Source organism: Phodopus roborovskii, unplaced genomic scaffold (genome assembly GCF_943737965.1).
Source record: "Phodopus roborovskii unplaced genomic scaffold, PHOROB, whole genome shotgun sequence".
NCBI classification, from domain to species: domain Eukaryota; kingdom Metazoa; phylum Chordata; class Mammalia; order Rodentia; family Cricetidae; genus Phodopus; species Phodopus roborovskii.
In genome coordinates this window covers 4,441,800-4,459,442 of record NW_026125444.1, presented here as the reverse complement: position 1 = coordinate 4,459,442, position 17,643 = coordinate 4,441,800, and the positions used below count along the sequence as shown (strand labels likewise).

Sequence of the window (17,643 nt, the reverse complement as noted above, 5' to 3'; positions counted from 1 at the left end):
GGGAATTTTGCAGTGGGACAATGCATGGTAAATTTAGTAACCAGTGACCATTTTGGCTAAACAAACTTCCATATTAGGGCTGTATTACAATGCCATTGTTCCCATAACTTTTTTCTATTTTTAACCAAGCCTCTAATAATAATCTTAAATAGTTAAGCATTAATGGAAACCTCTCTGAGGAGTTAAGAATGTTAACTTATATTTTTACACACTGAGAATATTCAAAAGAACACTAGTTTTATAACATAGGGCAGTGATAATTTGTGGATAAAATATCCCATATATCTCCCAGTTCATTTCTGGGAACAAACCTTGTGATCAACATAGTCAGGCTTGGAAAGAGGGACTAGGGACTGTTTTGAGAAGAAATATAAAAGGTAAAGAAATTCTTCAGGTTTTACACTATCATTGAAATCATTTAAATATAAAGGAACTAACATATTAATTATGTATAAAAGGATCTTAGAGCACAATAAAGAATTCATTTTTTTTAATTTTACAATATTCAGGATAATACAGCTCCAGTTTGAAAATATGCCACATTTAATAAGTGACAGAATGCCTAACTGTAAACTATAGCAATTAGTCTTGATGGCCATAGGATTCAACAAAACACTACATACCAAAATCCTAAAATATATTGAAACTGTTTTCACATTTGCCTATTTTTCTTTTGAATTATACAAGATGCCCTAAGGAATGGCATGCCTGGAGTAGAGAGCTGAAGAAAAGTCCAACATGTACAAGCATGGGAATTTAATTCTGGTATTCACCAGTGTTCTGTATTACAGATCAAAAAACAAAAAACAAATTTCAAATCACTAACATTTTCATTGCAAATCATTGCAGGGTATATTCAAGCATCAGACAAACACATCCGTTAAACAGTTTTACAGGGTAACAAGTCAAATACTCTAACAATCATTAGGAGGCTTATTTACAAACAGATGCTTTTCTTCATCCTATGACATAAGCACAAGATAATGCTGGGTATATGGGAATATTAAGGTTCCCATTATATTTGGCATCACAAATGAAGAAGGCAGCTGTAAATTAGCATCATGCTTAAACCAACGTCTTAAAGAGAATGCATGCATAAATTGCACTAGAAGGGAGATTCACTTGCCTTTCTTTTTCAATGAATATTTAAAAGAATAATTTAATTATAAGCTAGGCTTACTCTCAAAGGAAAAAATGGACATTCACATGGTTCATGTGAAAAAAACAAAAACAAAAACAAAAACAAAGCAAAACAAAACAAAATAAAAAACTCAGAACTCCTAAAGGTCTAGAGGTCTAGGTTGGCTAAAGGTTTCCTAAAAATGCATTGCTTTCACCTGGAACTGGAAAGAACCGCTAAACCAAATATACTCTCAAGAGCCTACAAGGAATTAGTCAATGTAACCAAAAGAAAAAAAAAATCATAGGAGGGTGTGCGTGAAACCAAATGCTCCCTTTCATATGAGCCGGCTCCATTACTATGTAGTTAGTCTCTTCACAGACATACTTCTATATACTTTTAGTGTCTTTATAACCTGACACAATGGCATAACTTAACACACAGTTGGAATACTGATACCTGGTGGTGGTGCTGGACATCTGAGCTCCCCCTTAGTGGATCCAAGATGCACATGCTTATAAAATACAAGACTGTGGCTATAAACCAAAAAAAAATAAATAGACTCCCCCTCCCAAACATCCCCATACAAAGAACCAAATCTTTCAAATATAAGTGAGCTTTGGAAAAAACCCAAATCAGAATACTGGGATTTCTTTTTTTTTTATCTTTAAAAAAATCCTAATTTAAATGAAAGTTGTTAAAAAGTGTTCTACATTTTTGGTAAAATATAGTTATGTTAACAAGGTATTATGTTTTCATTAAAATTTATAACACTTAAATTATGTGTGGGAAAGTGCATATTTGCATTAGTTCCGATTCTATAGTTTTAAGAAAGCTGTGTTGCTGAAGTGTTCAGTGCAGGCACATTCTTTTCACTTTCTGAGAACGTAGACAGTCCAGGCCACCGACATTAACCTTCTTCCTAAATTTAGGTAGCTCATTCTATGGCATCCACAGTGCCACATCCTCCTTCAAGCCTTCCTCAATAACCCGTTCTTTGCTTCTGTTTGTTCTTCTGGTCTCTTTCCTTTCTAGTCCTGACACCAGCGTGCCTTCTGCTTCCCTATTTACAGCTCCCATCCAGCCATCCTCCACTACACTGCATGCTGGTCTGAGAGAGAGCACAAGGACCTCTCCCAGTGCCCTCTGGGTAGAACATTGGAGGTGGAAAGCACACAGAAGGGACCAGCATGGGAAGTCCCACATCTGTTTGCAGCAGATGTTCCTTTTTAACCTCTCATAGATAAACATCAAAGATAAGTGATCTGGTTTAAATACCTATGGAGCGATGTTGTGTTTAGGGCAAAGAGCTGAGAAGAATGATTAAGAGAAACAGATATGGCAACAGAAAGAAGACATACAACATTGTTGGCTGCCTGTGTCAAAACGTCTTCCAATTGTTATCGTTTATGAAGAAGCATCAAAAACCAGTTGGCCAAAACTTCACATATTAAACCACACAGATCTAGTGAAAGAAAAAGAATTTCAGAGATTACTTAAAAATAATGAGTTAACAGTGCAAACACTGAGTTGCTTCATGAGAGTCTCACCATGTGCTTTTCTTTCCCCTACAAGAAATATTGTAAAATCGTCTCCAGTTTTAATACAAACAAAAGATAAATCTTTATGAAGGAAAACAGATGCCACAGCATTCCATACAGATTTCTAAACAGTCCGAGGATTCACAACAGGCATCCATGATGCCACAGTCCATATCACAAGGGCAGTTGCAGTCATCACCCATCTCGTCGCCACAGCAGCAGCAGCAGGCTTCGGAGGAACAGATGCCGCATGAAGCTTGTCCCAGGACAATATTGCAGAGGGTCAGGAATTCACAGAATAAGCAGGCCAGGATACAGTGGACGCAACAGTCTTCATTCACAGTCCAAAAGAAAGCACATAGTGGAGAGAGAAGGGACACAAAATACATATGTCATCCAGAGACTGGGAAAAAAACAAAAATCAAAAAAATAAACAAACAAAAACAACAACAACAAAACACAAACTGGTCCAAGTTACAGATCAAATGGCACACAGCCCTAGGCTTCAGTCATTGATTGTGAGCTAGATGTACAACAAAGAGTTCAAGTTAAATTCTAAATGAGTGACATCTAGATGTAGATAGATATTGGACTGGAAAAGTGAGCTGTGATTGTGTGCATGTGTGCTGGATTATCACTCTGACCCACTGTGTCGTAGCTCTTGATCCCAGGTATCACTTTTCTATGTGTCTTAGCAGTTGTTTCTACAACCTACTGTTCTCAGCAATACTCTGCTGAAATAAATTTCTAAATCAGAAAATGTATTCATGTGTTCCACACACAGGCTTCAAAACTGGAAATAAAAGACATGAAAATATTAGACATATTAATCATTAATCCAATATTTAAACTAGAGTCCATTAAATCATGATTCGCATGTTTTCTTTTCCAATTAACTCACTTTTTTTTTTTTGTTACAAGAACATTTTAAGAGAAACAGTGAGACTTTCTACGTGGGTCCAACTATAATTACCCTTTTTATGTACTTCTAACAAGAGGGATAGTAAATATCAAAAATCACAAAGTGGCTTTACCCCTTCATCTGGTAACAAAGTAGTTTAATCTCTACCATTTCTTGATGCCTTCCTAAATAGCACCATATTTTATGAACTAATAGAAAGAAAAACCAAAAAGTCATATAGTATATTTATTATATATATTGCAAAATGATTTCTTTAAAAAATTGGGACAGATTGAAGAAATAATTGGTGATGATTTCGTGATTCCTTAACACATGTAATAGATCATACAACTAAGATTTGAGACATCTGCCCAAGATCCAGATATTTGTACTTTTTATAGTACACACTTTGGGTTATTTTATGGATTTTTTGTTTATTAGTTTGTTTACACATTTTGTACAATGTGATTTGCACTGCACTGGGGACCAAGTTGGGCAAGTGCTCAACCGCTGAGCTCCACCAAAAACCATGAGTAGAGTTTCAGCAAGTTCTGTGAAAACAAAAGGATACAGTTTGCTAAATGGTTGGCCCTGTTGTAATAGAAAAAAAAAGCACTTCTTGCTCTGCAATGGGGTCATTTTGCAAGTAGCTGTGACCTGACAGAACTATTCCATCACTCGTGTTACAAGTGTTTCTGCTGAGAAAAAGCCAACAGGAACATTTTACTTCCACAAACCTATCATTGGCAATCCAGCACCAGTTTCCCAGACCCTGGAACATGTCAGTTTCTCTACAGTGGAGAATTTGGAGGGCATCTGAAATAAAGGTCGAAACACAAAATCCGTTTCCATGCACTGAATGTCATGAAAGAGATGGGTCAGAACACTCCAAAGGTAAACTCTAGAGGTCTCTGTGGTTGGTACTCACTACTAACAACTCGCCCCTTCCCTTTCACAAGTTTTAAAGGGCCAAGCGCACTCACACACAATGTTCATGAAGAAACTGAAAATAGATTAGAGTTGTGAGAATTTAGATCTTCCCCATCTTCCCATGACATTGATTTTTATTTCGTAGTGTCCAAACATTTCAAAAAACTTTTTTTCTTGTGACAAAAACATGTGAAATGCACTCAATGTGAGTGTTTGGACAATGTGAGTCTGAAGTCCATGGTCTTATAAAGCTCCTAGTATACAGAGCATCTTGGTGGGTTCTTCTGTCAGTTCTTCCTGTACATCTTCATCTCAGTTTCCACTTGATAGTACTTTGTTCATTTGATTTTTTTTCAGGATGATACTATCATCACAATTTGTAAAATATTTGAAAAGTCATAGATAACTACTTATCACTAAGAAAATAGTGCTGATGGGCTGGAGAGATGGCTCAGCCATTAAAGGTTAGGCTCACAACCAAAAATATAAGAAAACAGTGCTGAGGCCTCCATGTACTGGTAAATGCCTATAATTCCATGTCAGGGGAGAATTGTGAGGTGTGGTGAAGGCCATCCTGTGATTCATAGTGAAAAACTGTTTCAAAAATTAACATAGTGTTTAATTGGCAGCATTTCAGGCCTATTCAATGACTCATTGAACAATCACCTACACTGAGCAATTTCAACAACATTTCACTGAGAACTTACTTTTTATTCTATTAGAATGCTTAAATTTCAAAAATGAGAACAGAAATTTATACATTTCACTGAGTATTCCGAATACTAGAAAACTGCTTGGGTATATAGACTCCTTATTTATGAATCATAAATATGTCACATTTAGAATTACTTATGTGTGATAAATCTATCAAATATAAATAGGGAAAGAGTGTTTGTCCCACTGATCATTATATCTAGAGAGTTAAGCCAACGTGGTGGCTTACATGTCTACAATCCTAGTAGTTATTAGACTGAAATAGGCAGATGACAAGGAGTTCCAGGCCAGCATGGGCTACAGGATGAGAACCATCCTCCAATAAAAGTCAAAATGAAACAAAAGAAAACCACTGACCCCTCAAAAAAAATTGAAGGGTTGTAATATCGAGCAGTGTACATTCTATCCGAGTCAACGTCATCCTGCATGAACTCCATTGAGCAGCATGCGTTTCTCAGAGCATTTGAGATTTTTCTACTTTGACTCATATGGCTCATTTTCTTGTTGTTCAGCATCCTAGTCAATGAACACACACCCAACTTACAATTGCAAATCTGAAAATATTTTGTCTGCTCGAGTTAACATGGCTTTTGTAGAAAAGTACATGAAAATTCCTAAGAACACACATACTAATAAGTAGCTGTAGGATACTGGGGTTATGGGATCACATATATTCAATAGTATTGGGAAATGGAATTGGAAATTGTTTCTCCTAAACAATTGCTCTATTGTTTATTCCCACTAACAAAGCAAGAAGAGCTCACCACACTTCCATCAATCATTGAAACTGTCTCATTTTACCATATGACGAGTGGTTGAGTTTGACATAGTTCCCCCAAAGATGTTTATTTTGCTTTTGCTAATAACTAATATGGACTTTTCCATTTATGTTAGCTATTCAGGTTTCTTTTTCATGGGAATGCAGTTTTAGCAGGTTCATGTTGTTCCTCATTTTTGCACTTTATTTTTTCCCTCATTGGCTAGCATCCATGTTTTATACATTCAAACTACAAAGCCCATTGTGAATGGGATTAACCTCTCAATGTATGGCATGGCATGCTTTGATTAAAATAAAGCGACAAAATGGAGAGCTGACCTAATCTGTAGACTTTGAGAGTCTTAGGTGATGAGGGCAAACGCCATTCAAATCACAGACTAGCTGGAGATACAGAGTCACATGGTCAGACAAAGTGAGAAAATAAAGAATGAAAAGACGAATATGAGTCATTACTAAGATTTGATAGAAGAATCAAATGATAAGTTTCAGTGTTTCTACTTTACTAAAGCCCCAATGTGTAGAGGATGCTTTACTTAAAGAAATGAATCTGCCAACCCAAAACCATGGACTTTCGTGTCTACTTATATGAACAAGAGCAAAGTTGTAATGAAAGAACAGCAGGGGGAAGACCTGATAAAGACAGACACCTTAGAAGATGAAGATCTTTACAGAAAAATTACAATTCACTAAGCTCATCATTACCTAAAAGGCATGGTTCCTACACCATTTACTAGGAAGGCATCAGAACTAAGAAAACAAACTAAAACCCAAATATTCCAAGTACTCCGAGGCCTCTAAAACACAAACAAAGCAAGTATACTCACAAGCACCTATGGAAGCCACAGACCAAAACTTGTAATGATTACAGTGATATCAAATAAAATATCTGCACAAGTGTATTCATCTTCCACTTTCCAGAGAAATAAAAGAATGGGAATTCTAGCACATCAACTATATAGTTATATTTATTAATTATCAAAGCAGTTTTTGTTTTTCCAAAATTATGATTCAACATAATGAAAAAGCTCACAGACACTGAGCACAAACAATTGTGTCAGTTTTTATGACTCTAGAGGAGTCGGAGGCCACCCAAGACATTAACATGGTGAGGACTTATGAAGCAAAAATTGGTAGTAAGAGTTATCATTATCATTCAGTGTGGTAGAATATGCCAGAAAGCACTGTGGAGGAAGAGAGATGGGGAGTTCTAGAGCAACCTTCGCTTTAGGACAACAATGCCTCCAAACAACAAACCACCTCAACAACAAAAGAAGAAAATGTCAGGCAAGGTACAAGGTAGTGTATATTATAATGCCAAGGATGGATCATGATGAATCTGAGGCAAGCCTGGGCTACATAGGGAAGCTCTGTCTAAAATAAAAAATTAAAATAAAGAAATCAAGTTCAGGAAGATGAGTAGAGAAACAAAGTTTTAAAATGATGAAGCTTGCCTACAAGTGGTTCACAGTCAAAAAAAAAAAAAAAAAAAAAATCCATTTCCCTGAGTCTTAAGGTTTTTATGGTTTTATTCAGTCATGATTTGCAGTTTTTGCCAAAACTGTTTAACCTTTAAAAAGCCAACTGGGTTCTGGGAAGTTTGCCTATCCTAAACTGGGCCAAGCAAGAATTGTGCAATTCAGTGTACTGAGAAGGGGACCCGGCACAAGACTGACTGACAGCTACTGTAAAGTTAGCAAAAACAAAGGAACACAGCAGCAGCCAAGGCGCGAAGAACAAAGCATAAAAGGAGCTCTTCAGCAGGACTTTGGACTTAAGCAGCACCAGCAAATAAAAAAAAAAAAAAAAAAAACATACTGTTATGAATTACTGCTGTCACGGTCCCAAGCCAATGTCACCACTGGTGAGCCCATGTAGCTGCCCATCTGCAGGGCTTGAGGCCCCACACCACACCACACCTAAGGTAACAATCAAAACCATAAACAGCCCCTTGGCTACTTGGGGAAATAGTCTGTGACTGATCTCCGGAGCTCTGTTTTGTTGAAAATGAAACTGAAGGCTCTGTTTGGGAGAACTGCCAGTTTATAATGAATGTATCCCAGATTGATTTAACTGATCAGTATGCGGCCAACTACATAGAAAATATTGATATCAGTTAGAGCAAACAGCCATCAAACAACACTTAGGATGGTAAACTCAGGTCTACTACATACTCAGGTCTACTACATACAAGTCTTTTTCTTTTTGTGATGTGACAGGTTCTCTTAATTTCTTGGAACAAATACCCCAGCAGCAGATGTGGAATACAGGAACTAGCAGAGAGCAGAGAATTCTCAGAATCACCCACAACCCATTTTTTAGTGAAGGAAGATTCGTATGATATTATCTTGATTAATCTGTAATAAAGTTTCCTATGACATAAAGTGCTTGAAAATACTTTCCTTCCTGGGTAAGTGTAACAGACAAGTAAGCGAGATGCTGAGAAGTCGCATTAGCATTCTGCAAGCCAAGGAAGCAATGCTGGATCAGAACTTTCAAAGTGATAGGCCATTGGTTATTGCGAAAACTGCTTTGAGGTCAGGCCTGACTCCAGTATTACCATCCAAGATCAAGAGTACCCAGAGCTGTTCCCCATCTCCATGCTGAGTGGTGGTACAGAGCACACAGGGGCTGTTGCTGGACTGATGGAGGGCATTCCTGGTCCCAGATACTGCATCACTGTTACCAAATACTGCAATTACATCCCTGTGTTGTTTCTTAATAGAGAAAGCAGGCTGGAAGTAGGTTTGAATTATCCCAAGTCACAGCCATGATGGCTGAGTGGCTAGCCTTTGCAAAAAACCGAGATGGTAGGGCCAAGACACAATCATCTCCAGGGAGTTCTGGCTTTCACATGTGTGTGGTGTGGGTGGGTAGGACACATTTATGAATTATGCACAGCATCTCAGCTGCAAACAAATGCCTGACTCAAGACTGGGGCTGTGTGGTATACCTGGCCCCCAGCCCTAGACTAACCACCTGCTGGAGCAAACAGGCCTAGAATGCCCTGCCTGCACAGAGCCCTCTGGCACATGGCAGTCCCTTGGGCTCCAGGCCATGGCTAGAAAACAGAGGCAACATTTTCCTAATGGAGAGGAAAGTGAGCTAGGTCAGGAGGTTTTTAAAAAGAAAGTTAGCGAAGAGTTATATTTTCCATGCAGAGCCGACTTTGGGGAAATGAACAATGGTCTTTATTATCATCTTTCTCCTAAACAAATTCCCAGAAGAATACGAGAGAAAAACCAGCCTGTCCTCCTGCATCCCATCAAGGGACTCCTCAAAAGCTTCCCTACCCCACATCCAAATCCTGGGATCCACCCGGTCTAAGGGAGGGAATACTACAGGTTACAGGCAGATGGCCTGCCTCTGTGTTTCTTCTTTCTCTCTGTTTTTTATTCTGTTGCCTGCACTGTACACAGCTAATGCACTAAGCATTCCAAGTCTCTGAGATTTGACCCAGAACTTGATCTCAATTTACAGCAGAAGTTCAAGAAGTCTGTGTGAAGAGTTGTTTCACAGTTTAGGAAGATAACACCCATATCAGAGGAATTATTGTTTCATAGACATTTAACACAGGAATCTGAAGAGGGATGGAGCTTCAGGTATTAGTTATGTGTCTTCAAGGTTTATTACATTTTCTCCTGGCCTGTGCTACACGCCTTTAATCCTAGCACTTAGGAGGCAGAGGTAGGTGGATCTGTGAGTTGGAGGCTATCCTGATTTACATAGCGAGTTCAGGGACAACCAGAGCTGTTAGAGCTATTATACAGAGAAACCCTGTTTTGAAAAAAACAAACAAAAATTACCACATTTTAATTATTCATTTATATATGTTGTGTATCTAAGTGCAGGCTCTTGTTTCTGCAGTATGTATGGAGGTCAGAGGACAACTTACTGGAATCATTCTCTCCTCTCAGCATGTTGGTCCTGGGAGATTGAACTCAGGTCACCAGGCTTAGAAGCAGCCACCTTTTCCTCCTGAGCCATCTTGCTGGGTCAGAAGTACTTGTCCAACACATTTACATGTAAAGTTAAGTCAGTGTCTGAATAGAGAAAGGCTGAGATATGGAAATAATAGCATATGTTTGCTGAATGAAGAGGCAGGCACCTGCTAAGGACTAGGTGTGTGACAGCTGTGATGGTGGTGGTGGCGGTGTCGGAATATTGAATATGGGAAGACTATAGCTCTCCTCAAATGTCTAGCCAGTCTCAGCACTACACCAACATAGGGCCATTCTCCTCAAATCCAAAAAGGTTGGGGAAAATTCTGCTGAAAGCTCAGACACAGACGTGGAGAAAGCATCAGAAAGTAATTCCAAGACCCTGACACTGCGGAAGAGAGAAACAGAAAGCTAGCCAAAGAATCAGTAATCTGCGTCTGGCTACAGCAGAGAATGTAAAAATAATAGTCTAGTTTTCCATATTTCAGTCATTATCTATTTTCTTCAGAAGCTAGAAAGCAGGGAGAAAAGGGTAATATTATGCTTTGCTTGAATGCATTCAAGGCTATTTTTAAGTTGGACAGTTGAAATGTATCTAATGTAAGATTGAGTCTAAGTTTTGGATAAGAAAAATCTAATACTTTATTTAAAATAATCACAAAAGCATTTGAAGTCTGGATGGTTCAGAAGGTAAAAGGTGCTTGTCCCCAAGGTGGCTGACCTCAGCTCGACTCTCAGGACCCATGGAGTAGGAGAGAACTGACCCTCATAACTTGTGCTCTGACATATACTCTTCATGTCATAATAAGTAGGAACATACACACACACGCACATGCACACATACACCAAATATATATAGTATTTTTTAAGAAAGTATTGTCTTTGAGGGGCTGGAGACATGGCTCAGCCATTAAAGGCTAACCTAAAATATAAGAAAGTATTGCTTTTCTTGAAAGAGCAATGTCCAACAGTCTTCTCAAGGTAGTAATAATGCCTTTTATGGATAGGACAAAACAAATGAGAGTAAGTACTCTAGTTTTAATGAAAATAAATATTTGAATAAAACAGATGGAAAACTTCTTTCCAGATGCTTAATTTAATATTTTCCCCAATTTTATTTTCCAAACTGCATTTATTTTATAGCTAAAACTTTGGCTTGCCTCTTGGTATTTATATCTTTGGTTTAAAAAGCATTGTGCAAGGAATATTTTGAAAGAAACCAGTTTTTTGTTTTGTTGGGTTTTTTTTGTTTGTTTGCTTGCTTTTTAATGGCAAAGGCCCACAAGAATGTGCCCATTCCACTGTAACGGAAGGGATGATGGTGGTAATAAGTAAAGTAACACAATAACCAGTCAGTGAAAGTAGTCCATTACAGGCTGCCTATGTCCAAAGTCTCCATGGCAGAGGAAAGTGCACACAAAGGACAAGAGAAGGCTTGAGTCACTTAGACTAAGGATTTCATAGGGCAGGGCTCAGCAGGAATACAAGGGGCACCTTTGCCATCCAAACTGCATACATACCCAAATAAAGCTATTTATGCAATCTGGCCCTTTCCTGCAGAGGCATGACAGCTTGTCCAGCAGGAGGCACTATGTCCTACAGGCGAAAGAAGTCTGATGTAGGGAGGGCACAGGCTGTGTGCGACAGGCCTCAAGCAAAGAGTCACAGCAGTGTAACACACACACCAGGCAAGATGAAGCGACAGGCAGAGTGAGAAGCTACCACGGGACAAGAGAGCAAAGCACAATTCAAAGAGGTGCACAGGAGGCAAATCCTATTATTTATGGAATTCATTTGTGAATCAAGCACGGTTGCTGGTCTTTCTGCATCACCCTGTCTCACCCTGTCTCATCTGTTAATGTGATGTGATGTGTTTTTCAAAGGCATGATCACCAGCCTCTGATGAACAAGACAGCATGACACAAAAATTATAAGGTGTACATATCTCCATCTGAATTTAGTACCCCAACAATTCTGAAGCCAAAATAGCCTACAGACATGTTTGCCAGTGTCCTAAATGTGGCAGGAGCCTTGGGACCTGGCCTCCTAAACAAGATGTATTGTAGGCGTGTCAATTACCTTAAATTGTGGAAGAGAAGATAAAAATAAAAACCCTCTCTGTGAGCTGCTTCCCTGTACTCCATCCCCGCCACCCCCCAACTGAGGCTTCCTTCAGTCACAGCTCATTACTTACTACTGCCACTCACACTACAAAAGGAAATGCTGTAAGTTTCCAGGTGGTAAAGGCTGTTTGTGTTTGTTTGAACAAGGCTTTTAGCACAAAAGGGGAAAAAAAAAAAAGCATACTTGGGGGCCCACAGACAAAAGGACATCAGTGAGTAGTCATCGTTCTATCCTCACCAAGTGGCACAGTTGGCAAATGTCATGCTCTTCAGGAGGACTGTGATGCTAGGAAGTTAAGACTGGCTTTCCAGCCTGGCTGTCTCACTAGTGGATTAAGAACTCCTGAGCAAGTCGCTGAACTCTATATTGATGGGCATAACGTGGACTGGTAACAAATGCCAGGCTCCTCGGAAGTGCTAAGACCTCAGCACCATGGAATTTGTTACTCAAACGAATTTGTAAATAGATTTGTAAATCTAGCTTAGGGTTTTCTCTTGGCCTTTTAGAGCCATTATTTTGCTTATTGCAATATTCAATTATCTTTCTAAAAGGGATTTGTTTTTATGTATGAGAGAGATGGGGAGAGAGAGAGAGAGAGAGAGAGAGAGAGAGAGAGAGAGAGAGAGAGAGAGTATGCAACAACTGTGCAGGAACTCCAGAAGTGCAGAAGAATGCCAGATCCAGAGGGCTAGACTTACAGATGGATGGGAGACAGGTGATATGGGTGCTGAGAACTAAACTAAGCTCCTTTGCAAGAGCAGCAAGTGTCAAGTGTTCTTAACTTCTGAGCTGTGTCTCCATCCAGTCTGTTCTTTTCGTGTGTGTGTGTGTGTGTGTGTGCGCGCGCGCGCGCGCGCACACACACAAATGTATAGCTGTGGGTACTCTGTGTGTATACACAAAATGTGCAGCTGTTGGTGACCATGAGTGCATAAAGAATCCAGAGTGGGACATCAAGTGTCCTGTTACTTTACTCTCCATTTATCCCCTCAAAACAGAGTCCTCACTCAGAGCTCCGAGTTTTTGAGCAGGTCAGGCTGGGCAGAGAGCAATGTTGAGCCTCTCACCCCAACCTCTACAGCACTGGTGCTACAGGTATATGCATTCGCTATGCTCAGACTTTACATGGGTGTCAGTGACTCAAGCATCATGTTTGTTCAGCAAGCACTGATCCGTGTCCCCAGATGGCTCCACCCCACTAATCTCTGTCCCTGCTCTCCCTGAAATAGTTAAAGCACAATGGAAAGTTAATTGACGCTCAATAAAAGCACACTAAACTCCAGATGAGCCTAAGGACTGAATAGCTACAATGTGCGTGAATCATGACCTACCAGAGTCTTCAGGCAGAGGATGTAGGCTCCATAAAAAGGTTGGGCAATGGCCCACATATAAACTATATCCTCTTGCCCACTTAAGACATACACATTAGGTAGTTTTAGCCAGAGAAGACATCTGAAACTGGAAAACTAGTAGGAAATTGGGGGGGAGGGGAGGGATCTTGAATGACAAAATACTGTCATCATTCTTTCTCAGCAGAAGAACCCAGAACAAGGCCTTGATGGTTAAATTCAACAAAACTTAACTGAGCACGGGGTTATGAGACAGACGCTGATCTAGGTACATAAATGAGACTCAGGAACATAACATTAAAGAGAGCATAGTGGCAGTATAGTATGAGAACTGTTCAGGTTCAAATAGATCCACAGTGCTAGGGGAGTACTGACGAAGAAGGCTGCCATGCTGCTGATACATTAGACTTCCTATTTTCCAGGCCCTGCTAGAAGTAGTTTACAAATACATCTTCATTAAACATAAAATTGCCCAAGATAGTTGGTATGATTATCCTTAGAAGAGAAATGAGTAGAAGATCCACTGTCAATTCAGATTTGCAAGATAGAACTGTAAAGGGTGAAAGCAATGAGCACAGGGTTGATGGGGAAAGTCAGAGGGATTCCTGAGCTATGCCTTGAAGAAGGACATACTATTGAGACAAAAGGGGGGGGCGCTTGTTCCATCTAGCAGGAAAGTTATGCAAAAGAATACAGCAAGGGTATGCTGTTCTTTAAATAATATGATAGCTCCATTTTGCTGGAGCGGGGTTAATCAGGAGGGAGCCCTTCAATTTTCGATACCAGAAGTAAGTAGTCACAGAGAGTACACAGTCACAATCATAGGATCAGTGGCGTCAGAGAGGTGACTTGAAAGAGACATATGATAGAATTTGACATGACACTGGCTGAAGAAGCAATGAAAAGAGAACTGTCATATGTTGCCTCCTGGTCTCTGGAGCTATTTGCCAAGGAAGACATCTAGATTTGGTATAAAAGTGATTTGCAGAGCATGACATGTCATGAGCATGACTTACTTTGCTCCTGAAGATACTCGAATGGGGGTATTCAAGGGGAGCCAATGCCTGGCCTGGAACCTGGGAAGTGGAGAGAGCTATAGAGAGTGGAAGGAGCTACACCTTCGTAGTGAATGGCTTGTGCAGTTTCCCCAGGAAAAAGTATAGGGTAACAAGAAAGAAGAGACAAAAGGCAGAAAAGGACAGAACAGAGGGAGAGCTGAGCTAGCAGAGATGCTGTTGACTTAATATATCATGGCTGTTCATGTCTTGAAATCAGAACATCTCTGATTACCCATATGAAACCCTCACAAGAGTAAGCCCACTAGCATTCCCTTGTGGATGAGGTATATCAGGCAGCTCTGGTGGGCCATAAACAGTTAATATTTCGGAGGGGGCTCTTCCTATATGTAGTCACCTATAGGTTTCCCATAATCCTCATGGGTGGTCCTGTAAACACCCCCAATGAAATTCACTGTTCAGCAAGGTGAATGGAATCATTTCTTTGATCTCTCATGGTGCCCTATTTGGAATGAACAGATACTTGTTTAAGTCTCCCCAGGAAAACTCACACAATAGGAGTTAACAAAGAATGAAAAAACCAGGGAAGGGAGGTACCATGAAAGGAAGAGGAAAAAGAAAATGTTTGAAGGGGTATGTCAGGTACTGTGGCTAGAGAAATTCCAGGGATATGGTAGGAATGTAGGTGAATAGCTGAGGGATAGGGAGTGACTGAAAAGGGACAAAGAAAAGGCCACAAATGTAAAAAAAAAAAAAAAGAAAAAAAAACCTATCTAACCTAAAGTGCCAGACTCAGAAGTGCAAAACAACGAGTGACCCAAAAAAGATCATAAACATACACTCACACACATGCACACACACATAACATAAACAAAGCGTGTATACACAGACACACGCACACACACACACATACACACACCACTTTTGAAGAGATGTGCATGGAAAGCCTTGCAGTGGCAGGAAGCGAGATGTCTCAGGAAGACAGGGTACTCTGCTTTGAAGTAGAGGTAATAGGCTGAGGCTGAGGTTTAGGTGGCCCTGACTGGGGACATGGGGCAGAGAGAGAGAGAGAGAGAGAGAGAGAGAGAGAGAGAGAGAGAGAGAGAGAGAGAGAGAGAGAGAGAAAGCTGGTGACCTTTTCTGTCCTTGTAAAGTGACAGAATGAGACAACCACTATGCAAAATGGGAGGGAACAGGTCTGCTTGTCCTCCTAGCTCACTGTTGGGAACACTGGATTCCAAGGAACAAATACTGGAAAATGATGTTTTAGATGAGTTTGGGACACTCATTCTTTGCTAAGAGACTCTTAAGAATCCTGTTCAGACTAAAGACCACATGAGTACAATGGGAGAAATTTTAAGGCCATCAATTTTCTTCAGTAGTGTTACTCCCTGGAATAGTCAGAAGTTGCAAGTACAATATGGGTGTCTGGTTCAGAAAGCAGGTATGCCAGGTAATGCCAGAGTCACAGGAAGACTGCAGTGTCACTAAGACAACCAACGTGAACACAGAATGAGAAGCATGTAAGAGATGTTAAGTAGGTAGGGTAGAAAAGGGTATGATTGATAGGTAGGTGATGGATGACACAAATGATGGTGACAAATAGGGAGTTGACAAACATATGGATGGACATTATTAGATACCTAGAAAATGATGTTATGCAAATAGGTGACAGACTTTTATCTTCATAGAAAATTGGGCTTCAAGAGCCAAGCTTTAGATTTTAAATTGTTTAGGACTTAGTTCTAATTTTTATTTTAGTGTATATGCATGTCTTTGTACTAGTAAACTTGGAGGTATGCAAGGATGCCCTTGGAAACCTGAAGAAGGTGTTGGATACACTTGAGCTGGAGTTATCGATGGTTGAATGCTTCCCAACATGGGTACTTGGATTTGAACTCCGCTCCTCTGAAAGAACAAGGAGTGTTGTTTGATGTTGTTGTTTGCCAGACAGAATTTCTCAGTGTAACTGAACTCCTGGAACTCACTTTGCAGACCAGACTGGCCTCAAACTCACAGAGTTACCCTGCATCTACTTCCTGAGTCTTAGAGTTAAAAGTGCATGCCACCACCACCTGGCTTGCAGCTGTTCTTAATCACTGAACCATTCCTCCTGCTCTCAGATGCTTTTCCAAAAACTTCTTCTTTTTGTTTTCTTTTTTTAAGCCATTAAAGAAGAAGCACCTGATTAAATAAATTGGGACGTCCCCTTCAGAGGCTGACCTTTGGTAAGTACCAGTAACTCAATGCCAGTCACCTGAGTGGCGGCCTATGGTAAAGCTGGCTTGCAGTTTCACAAACACCCACCCCCAGGAGTTATCTCCCTCAGATATTGAAATGCTCTTTCTAAAATAACCACTCTTTTGTCACTCCAAATTGCAATTTCCACATCACTCACTGAGCATAATTATTAAGAAAAAAAAATAAACTTCAACTTCTTGTGTCAAGTTTAAATGACGCGATGCTATGGGGATATTAGTCCCCAGGAGGTCCACTTGCTCTAGATTGATTTCCCTAGAGAAGTCACAGAAGAAACTTCGGCAGGCTTAATATGTCCCTGAAAAACTGTATTAATCCATTTTAGTCTTTTCTTTCAATTATCTTCACATTTCCCCAAACTCTTGATTTTTCAGTTTTCTAAGCAACAACTACTATTTACATGTCTGTTTTTCTTCTCCTTCCAATTGGGGTGCAGGATTAAATTCCCCAAGCAAACTGTCTTTGAATTATTCTACCTTGCTCCTCTGACTGCCTCCCACAGCCACTTGATCAGCTGCTGCAGACCGCCTTCTCAATGTCCCTTCAGTAAACTCTAGGAGAGGAAGGGACACCAATACCAATTCTCCCATGATCTGGGGGCCTGAGGCCACACTCACTGCACATCAGTTGAAATCACATGTGAAGGTTTGCCTAAAAGTGCTGAAATAAATGTGTCACCAGGTTATGGTTGACTCAAAGTGTTCTTCTCTGTTTTCTCTTGTAGTTTATCTATAGATATTTGAATAATGATAACTCAAAATGTATCATATAAATATCATATACTCTATTTCTCACTTCTGCTCTAACTTGCTATTGCTGAGTTTGTGTTAGTAAAAGTATGGTTTGGAAATATAAGCATTAAAATAACACTTAGAAATTTACTATTTACTATAGGTGTTTTTTTGTTGTTGTTTTTGTTTTTTGTTTTTTGTTTTTTTTTTTAAGACAGGTTTCTTTGTATACCCTGGCTATC

General features: G+C 39.7%; 1 protein-coding gene across 1 annotated transcript in view; it reads right to left on the bottom strand.

Moving 5' to 3' along the window:
- Positions 1-475: 475 nt before the first annotated feature.
- The window catches only part of Mdfic (MyoD family inhibitor domain containing), an 81,820-nt gene continuing 64,652 nt past the window's right edge, over positions 476-17,643 (bottom strand). The window contains exon 5 of the mRNA XM_051175708.1: positions 476-2,992. Within this exon, the coding sequence (XP_051031665.1) occupies positions 2,745-2,992 (248 nt within the window). The 3' untranslated portion in view covers positions 476-2,744. The remainder of the gene's footprint in view (positions 2,993-17,643) is intronic.